Here is an 8,454-nt window from a genome sequence, read left to right as displayed (position 1 = left end):
CGTACGGTTAGAGACGTTGACTTAATCTATAGTAATTAGCCTACATACAAATATTAAAATCATTGGAAGTATTAATTTTAATAACTAACTTTAGATTAAAAAAATGTCCCTTGTGAACATTTACATTATTTTATTAGTAAATAGTGCTTTTATGTTGAACTTATTTGAACTTATTTTAAATAAATAATTTCATTTAAAATACACACTAAAGACGATAACTATAACCAGTTTTAATAATAGTTCTTCTAATTCTATGAAAATACACGACGATATTGTTGGAATTACTTTCAGAACGATTTGTTTCCAGCTGATAAACAATACAATCACTGACAGCCAATCAGAATCCCCCAGACTTTAACGAGCTCGAGCATTTAAAGCGGCAGGCTTTTAATTAATAAACAAGACGGTGTTTAGGGTCTGTTTTAGCTTGTTGTAAACATAATTCGTTTATATAAAAAAGATGATAATGTGATATCTCCTCATTTAGTTAGAAATAACGTATACTAGGAATACTTCAAGTATTAGAATTACTTTAATTGTTTTGTTTATATTGTAATATATAGGCTAAATCTATTAGGATAAAATCCAATTACATGATAACCAGTAATCGTCTACACTTAACCCAAAGCAACAACATCCATATATTTGATACATCACATACTTTTTTGTAGTTGCAATCTGTCGCAAAACTTTTTGCGCGCACTTACACTCCCAGCCGCATGAGGCCAGTATTGTTATTTACACGAGGTAAAAATTTCCGCTTTCTCATTTTGACAACTGTCATGGCTTCCATTTTACCGTAATACACAAAATACATGAGTATTAATAAAGGTTTATTTCTCTTCAGTGGTGAACTGCTAAGGAAAGTATTTGTTATGCCGAGATTGCTATACTGCATTAAACGATCATTTAACTCTTGCATGGAAGGCAATACGCTAATGCTCATATTAGCATTTTATGTTTAAATTAAGTAGGGATTGTAAAACTCATATGCGCGCATTTTTGGCTCTTTACGGTCAAACACTTGCGGCTGTAATGCGTGCGGTGAGAGTGTGTGCAGCGCCCCTGGCCCCGAATGAAACACACTCGATCAGCAGCAGCTTTTTTCATTGAGGGAAACTGAGCGAAAGAAGGGGGCTGTCAGAGACATCAAGCGGACTGTATTTCAGGAGCGGGGGCCAAAAAACCCAGGCGAGCAAGCGTGTGAAGGCCAATCGTGTTTAGCCAGATAATGACGGAGGTTAGCGAGATATTGATGTCGGTTCTGTCTACGATTCGGGTTCCGAGGCCCGGAGATCGTGTTCACAAAGACGAGTGCGCCTTCTCATTCTCCAGCCCGGTGAGTTCAGCAGCAGCACGCGACTGCACAGTCATCGCGCACTTTCGGGATTTATTTTTGTGTTTTTTATTTGCGTAAGGTTGCTGTTTTGATTATATTATTATGCTTATTTGTGATATTTGCTAACTAGCGCTCATTGAGTGCACAAGTTTGCACTTTTTTCCTTCATTATGTCAAGCGAGTCATCATCGTAATGTTGACTCTGCACTCTTTGGTCACATCTTGATTAAACCACTAATTTCCCTTGATTTCGCCTATCAGCGTATGTATACTACTTTAGCTAGCTGTGAACTAGTTAAAACGCTAACATGAGCTAGTAGCTGCAGAGTTTCTTTCCTGGATGAGTCTGTGTGCTTCAGTAACGTTAACTGTTATCATGCGCGTGAGACGGCCCCAGCCTCACTGAACGCATGGTGCTGACCAACAGTATTTCGTTCAAACAATTCTTTCCTTTTGTTTCAGGAGAGTGAGGGAGGCTTGTATGTCTGCATGAACAGCTTTCTCGGCTTTGGAAGTAAGTATGTAGAAAGACACCACGCCAAAACCGGTCAGAGAGCTTACCTGCACATCACCCGGACCCGGAAAACACAGGTAAGCACATAAACACGTGACACATCATTCTGTGCATGTATAAATAATAGTAAACGTTCGTAAATATTTGAAGTCTCCAAACAGAAAAAATGATGGGCGTCAAACAGGTTTCCTGGACACTCCTCCTGTCTTTCACTGGCCAGACAAACAGATAATCCCAGATAATAAACCAGACGCCATTGGTTCAGCCTGTCTGTATCAGGTTTGGTCGGACAAACAGCAATGTTTAAGTTCAACAGTTGGGTTCTGGAAGTAAAAATCCCATTTATTTTCTCCATAGGGGAATTGGTTTTTAACGATCATTTATAAACCATTAAAGCCTGATCATCTGTGAGCAAAAAGGTTATTAATCAATGATATATGCTTTTGTTGAAGCCATCAGCCCAGACTATTTCAACTGATATTTTAAAATAAGCATGTTTAACATTGAAATTCCTTGTTAAAAATTACATTACCCATGATTCTCCAAAGAAACCTCCACCAATTCGAGAATCACGGCCAGTAAAACATGCCAAAAAAGTTCCCTCCCACTTCCATAAAACACTGAAGAGGACCTAACTGAGTTAGTCCATGCCTATGTTTAATTTTTTAAAATTGTTTTATCCTCAATGACCTCGACAGACTTTTCTTTGGTGTCATATACAGGACTTCTCCAATCATTTAGTCTTGCAAGCTCACGTTCATGTCTCCACTTTTGAGTGCCACTCCCACATATCAAAATCCAATAAGCAACTTATGGATAGAACCAAAAATCATGAACTTTTGTCTTTTGGGTATATTCTGACACTCTGGCACTCTATTGCATTTTTAGACTTTTTCTGGAAATCAATATACACATGGCTTATTTATGTCTTTGTAAACTAATATGATATAAAAGAAAATGCTTGAACCTTAAGAAGAAATGTTACATATGGAATTAAAGAAAATATTTTAACATATTACATCTTCATGTAATATCGCTGCATTTAATATGCTGATTCATGGCAAATATAGACTAACCTTGTCTGTGTATCAGAAGGAGGATGAAAACAATTCTGGATCAGGTGACCCTCCGAAAAAGAAGCCCACAAGACTAGCCATCGGTAAATACCTGCATTCTTTAGCCCTCAATCTTTGCTTCATATTTTAGTACATTTTAGTTTTGTGTTGGGAGTACGTTTATTTTATAAAATGTAAAAGGCTGAAAAGTTTGCATGTGTTTCTTGCAGGGATTGAGGGAGGGTTTGATGTTGAGCAGGAGCAGTATGAGGAAGAGGTCAAGGTGGTTCTGTTCCCAGACCGACAGGAAGTGACATCAGAGGATCTAGCGTCGATGCCAGATGTTGTTCGGGAACGGGTGAGTCATTTTTTTAAATTGTATTTTTAAAAATAATTTTTCACTATGTAATAACATATAGTCATAATTAAGTGAATGCTTTATACTTTATAACAGAGCAGACTTTGATTGGCTGTGTTGTATTGGTGTCTTTCGTGTTTGCAGGTGTCTCTGTCGATGGCGGGGCTGCAGGCAGCAGACTCAGTGTCACACACTTTGCAGGTGCAGCAGTGGGACGGAGAAGTGCGACAGGAGTCAAAATACGCAGCTGAACTTAAACAACTTGACAATGGGGTCAAAATCCCTCCGAGGTGCATACATGTGTGAATGTTGTAGACACATTTGATATGTACAGCTAAGCTCAGGAGAAAGTGCGAGTAAGTGATTCTTTACATTTACATTCTTTCTTTCTTTCTTTCAGTGGCTGGAAGTGTGAGGTCTGTGACCTACAGGAAAACCTATGGATGAATCTGACAGACGGGAAGGTTTTTTGTGGGCGGAAATATTTTGATGGCTCAGGAGGGAATAACCATGCCCTCCTGTACTACCAGCAGACTGGATACCCATTGGCTGTCAAACTCGGCACAATAACACCTGACGGAGCAGGTGGAATTGCCACACAAAATCGAATTGAATCATGCTGATGTTGAATATTTCAAGCCAGTAAAGTTGAGTGCTTTACTGTTAACTAGGGCTATCTTTATGATGACATTGTGTGATGTATTTGTCTCTGCAGATGTCTATTCATATGACGAAGATGATATGGTATTAGACTCTAAGCTTCCAGAACACCTTTCTCACTTTGGCATCGATATGATGACTATGGAAAAGGTACAGTCATCTCAAAAATCTCTTCTTAAACTGCTTAAGAAGCTGTTTTTTAGTGTTTCCCTCTCACTTTGTTAGACGGAAAGAACCATGACTGAGCTGGAGATCGCAGTGAATCAGCGTGTGGGAGAGTGGGAGGTGATTCAGGAGTCAGGTTCCACTCTGAGGCCCCTGTGGGGCCCGGGGCTCACCGGTATGAAGAACCTGGGAAACAGCTGCTACCTCAACTCTGTCATGCAAGTGCTCTTCACCATCCCAGACTTCCAGACCAAGTCAGTGCCTCTCAGAATGTTTGTCAGCCTTTGTGTTGTTCTAGAGTTTTTGTCATGATGATTCAGCAATATTTCAGTCATGGATATAAAAACATCTATAATCGCTACAGTTCAAAGATTTGGGGGCAGTAAGATGTTTTTTTTTTGAAGAAATTATTCAGCATTAAATTGGTCTAAAGAGACAATGTTAGAGAAGATTTCTGCTTCAAATAAATGCTTTTTTTTGCAACACTGGTAATAAATGTTTCTTGAGCACCAAATCAGCATATTAGAATGATTTCTGAACCATCATGTGACACTGACATGAGTAATGGCTGCTGAACACTCACATTAAATTGAGTTGTAATATTTCATAATATTACTTTATTCAGATAAATGCAGCCTAAGTGAGCATAAGAGACTTCTTTCAATAACATAAAAAAATCGTACTGACCCCGTACATTTGAATGGTGGTGTATTACACATGGATGTTTTGTGTATTTTTATGTTTATAAAGAACTATTGCTGCTGAAATAAATTCTCTAAATGCATCTTTTCCTCTCTCTCTCTCTCTCTCTCTCGTTGATTCTCAGATACGTTTCCAACATCGACAAGATCTTTAATGAGGCACCCAGTGACCCTACCCAGGATTTTAAGACTCAAGTGTGAGTACCTGTCCCATAAACTCTAGTAAACTTTAGTCTAAAAGAGATTGTTCACCCCCAAAATGTTGCTCTCTTCAGTAGCTTTCAAATTGCACTTCCATGTATTTAAACTTGGCAAGCCATTTTGGCTAAACAATACAGGGGTCGTTTCTAATCACTGGTGTCAAATACATCTTGATGCCCAATGTTTAAATATACACAAATTATGGTCTGTTTCTCACACAACCCTTGCATGACTTAAGAAAACCTGGAATATAGAGCAGTACAAGTTTTAGGAACCACTTTTCAGTGTTCACGAACAGTGTCATGTTCCACAGCAGAAAGAGTGTCATACAGGTTTAAAACTACATGAGAGTGACAACATTTTTCTCTAGTCCTGATGTTACTGCAGGGGCTTCAGTAATATCATATATCCAGCAGAGGTCACCATACATCAATTCTCCCTGTTACCTGAAAGAAAGAGGAGAAAAAACATGATTATCTGCTTTGATTGAATCATAGTGCTCAAACACTATAATGATTTTATAAAGTAACCAAAATTTGTATCTTTCTACCTCCATTTCCACTCTTTAAAATCAGAGCAAAGCTGGGTTATGGCCTTCTGTCAGGAGAGTACTCTAAGCCGGCCCCTGACCCCGGAGACGACCCCAGTACCTCTACTGAACCCAGGGTATGTACACACATATTGGGTCTCATTCATGAAATTTGTGTTTAAATCATTCATTAATAGATTTTGTACGGAATGTGACCTTTTTTGCAAAAAAATACAGAAATGCATTCTGCTTGTTCAGGAAAAGCCATTTATAAATATGACTTTCTTTGTACAGGGTGACCAGCTTGGCATAGCACCTCGCATGTTCAAAGCTCTGGTTGGACGAGGCCACCCTGAGTTCTCTACCAATCGGCAGCAGGATGCGCAGGAGTTTCTTCTTCACTTTATAAATATGGTGGAGGTAATGATGACGACTTGGTCTCTGATGCTGTCTCTGTTTTACACTACTTACTTTTGCATTCACTCATTTTGCGTTTTGTTTATGTTGGCCAGAGGAACTGTCGGTCAGGCATGAATCCCTCAGAAGCTTTCCGCTTCCTAGTGGAGGAGAAGATCGTATGCCAGCAGTCACAAAAGGCCAAATATACCCAACGAGTGGACTACATAGTCCAGCTGCCCGTTCCCATGGACCAGGCAACTAATATGGGTTAGACACTCATAGCATGCTTCTGTGTATCCAATCCGTTTTATCCTTCCTCTCATTTATCATCTTCTCTTTCTGTTTATCAGAGGAGCTACAAGAAGCAGAGCGTCGCAGGGAGGAGGCGGATTCATCTGGAGCCCCTCCCCCTGCCGCACCACGTGCTCAGATCCCATTTGCTGCCTGTTTTGCTGCTCTTAGCGAACCGGAAACACTCACAGATTTCTGGAGCTCTGCAGTACAAGCCAAAACCACTGCCACAAAGTAATAATAATATTAATTTAATTCTCAATTAGTCTTTGGTTTCCTTCTGTTTGTATTAGTGTCTTTATATCTCTTTGTCTCTTAGGACCACTCGCTTTGCTTCATTTCCTGACCATCTTGTCATCCAAATTAAGAAATTCACCTTCGGCCTGGATTGGGTTCCTAAAAAACTAGGTGAATTATATATTTTTGGCTGTTTGAGAATGTAACGTGTTCATTTTGCACAAATAATTACATCATTTAAAACTGACCTGTTAATTGGTTGACGGCCCTTGTCTGAATATTAATATACTCTTGTAATCATTTTAATAGATGTGAGCATTGACGTTCCTGACACACTGGATCTGAGCGCTCTCCATGCTATGGGACAGCAGCCAGGGGAGGAGCTTCTGCCAGAGGTGGCTCCACCTCCTCTCATGACCCCTGATGTGGAGGTTAAAGGTATCCTGGGTTCCCACGGAAACGAGGAGGACGACTCTCTCTACTCCCCACTGCTGTGTCAGTCTGTCTTTTCTCCTCTTTCCGACTGCATCTGTCTGTCACTTAAGCCCGTCTTTCATTCTTTTTTTTCCTTTGCTTTCTTCTTTGTTTACAGTGTCTATTTTAAATTTATTATATTCATTAAAGTGTAAAAGCTTTGTTTGCTCTATATATAAATGATATCTCATACAGCCTTAGTTAGTCTTAATATTTTGTTTTCAGTTGAATGTAATTTATTTTGGATTTAAAGGAATAGTTCACCTAAAAATGTTCCCGATGAAAGAAGGGTGAGTACATTTTCAGCAAATTTTCAGATTTGGAGAAATTCAGCATTACAGCACTTGCTCACCGGTGGATCCTCTGCAGTGAATGGGTGCCGTCAGAATGACAGTTCAAACAGCTGATAAAAACATCACAATAATCCACAACATGACTCCAGTCCATCAATTAACATTTTAGGAAGTAATAGCTGCATGTTTCTAAGAAACAAATCCTTCATTAAGGCATCAAGGTCTGCTCCGTTTAAATCCTTCATATTTAAACCAAATAGCTGTCCATAATCCATAATAATGCTTACTCCAGTGAAAAATTCCATCCCCTGTTGTTCTCTCCCATTTGCCTGCATATTTTGTTAGAACTGTTTTGAACCGTTTTCACTTTTAAATGGTGCTTGTTTTGTGCATATTTCTCTTCTGATTCAGATGAGATGACTTTTTCACTGAAGAAAATGTCTTAATGATTGATTTGTTTCTTACAAATGTGCAACTTTTCACTTTACAAGATATTAATTGATGGACTGGAGTCATGTTGTGGATTATTGTGGTGTTTTTATCAACTGTTTGAACTCATTCTGATGGCACTCGTTTATAGGGCTGAAACGATTCCTTGAGTAACTCGAATACAAAAAATCATCGAGGCAAATAAGGCTTCGTTTAGTCCATTTACTGTAACTACACACGGAACACCGTTTCCCCACGGACCATTATTACTGACGCACAACCCGATAAACGCTGGACATGCGTCCCAATGTGCACGCTATTCATGCTAAATTCTATGTGATAGTCATTTTCAATACTATTTAGGGCAGATAGGGTGGATAGTATGCACATTGGGACGCAGGGATATTTAAAGGGGTCATATGATGTGATTTAAATTTTTCCTTTCTCTTTGGAGTGTTACAAGCTCTTGGTGCATAAAGAAGATCTGTAAAGTTGCAAAGACTAAAGTCTCAAATCCAAAGAGATATTCTTTATAAAAGTTAAGAGTCAACCATGCCTACCTAATGCCGAGTTCACACTGCACGATTTTAGCCCGATTTTTCACTCGCCGACAGGTTTTGCGAAATCGCGACAAATGCCTGAAATCGGAGGCAAGTCGGTGCTCGTTCATGCGAGAGACAATCACGCAGTGTGAATTATCAAAGACGCGATCTGAGGGAATCGCCGACATGTTGCCGACGCCCGCAAAATATTTGGCATGCTAAATATCTGGAGCTGTCGGCGATTCACAATCACGCTGTGTGCAATGA

General features: G+C 39.4%; 1 protein-coding gene across 2 annotated transcripts in view; it reads left to right on the top strand.

The window, feature by feature from the left end:
* The first annotated feature begins 1,007 nt into the window (after positions 1-1,007).
* The window catches only part of LOC107724605 (ubiquitin carboxyl-terminal hydrolase 5-like), an 11,065-nt gene continuing 3,618 nt past the window's right edge, over positions 1,008-8,454 (top strand). Inside the window, exons 1-15 of one of the 2 annotated variants that reach the window (XM_016533606.1) lie at positions 1,008-1,339; positions 1,802-1,930; positions 2,946-3,012; positions 3,139-3,266; positions 3,411-3,556; positions 3,667-3,851; positions 3,982-4,076; positions 4,152-4,345; positions 4,918-4,989; positions 5,569-5,659; positions 5,817-5,942; positions 6,035-6,188; positions 6,272-6,446; positions 6,532-6,620; positions 6,759-6,887. In XM_016533606.1, coding sequence (XP_016389092.1) covers positions 1,232-1,339; positions 1,802-1,930; positions 2,946-3,012; positions 3,139-3,266; positions 3,411-3,556; positions 3,667-3,851; positions 3,982-4,076; positions 4,152-4,345; positions 4,918-4,989; positions 5,569-5,659; positions 5,817-5,942; positions 6,035-6,188; positions 6,272-6,446; positions 6,532-6,620; positions 6,759-6,887 — 1,888 coding nt within the window. In that variant the 5' untranslated portion in view covers positions 1,008-1,231. Of the gene's footprint in view, positions 1,340-1,801; positions 1,931-2,945; positions 3,013-3,138; positions 3,267-3,410; positions 3,557-3,666; positions 3,852-3,981; positions 4,077-4,151; positions 4,346-4,917; positions 4,990-5,568; positions 5,660-5,816; positions 5,943-6,034; positions 6,189-6,271; positions 6,447-6,531; positions 6,621-6,758; positions 6,945-8,454 lie in introns of both variants that reach the window. The other variant, XM_016533598.1, reaches the window with a different exon arrangement.

The sequence above is a fragment of the Sinocyclocheilus rhinocerous genome, unplaced genomic scaffold (assembly GCF_001515625.1).
Source record: "Sinocyclocheilus rhinocerous isolate Xijiao unplaced genomic scaffold, SAMN03320098_v1.1 scaffold883, whole genome shotgun sequence".
NCBI lineage: Eukaryota > Metazoa > Chordata > Actinopteri > Cypriniformes > Cyprinidae > Sinocyclocheilus > Sinocyclocheilus rhinocerous.
The sequence above is the reverse complement of the archived record's forward strand: the minus strand, read 5'-3'. Positions and strand labels throughout refer to the sequence as shown.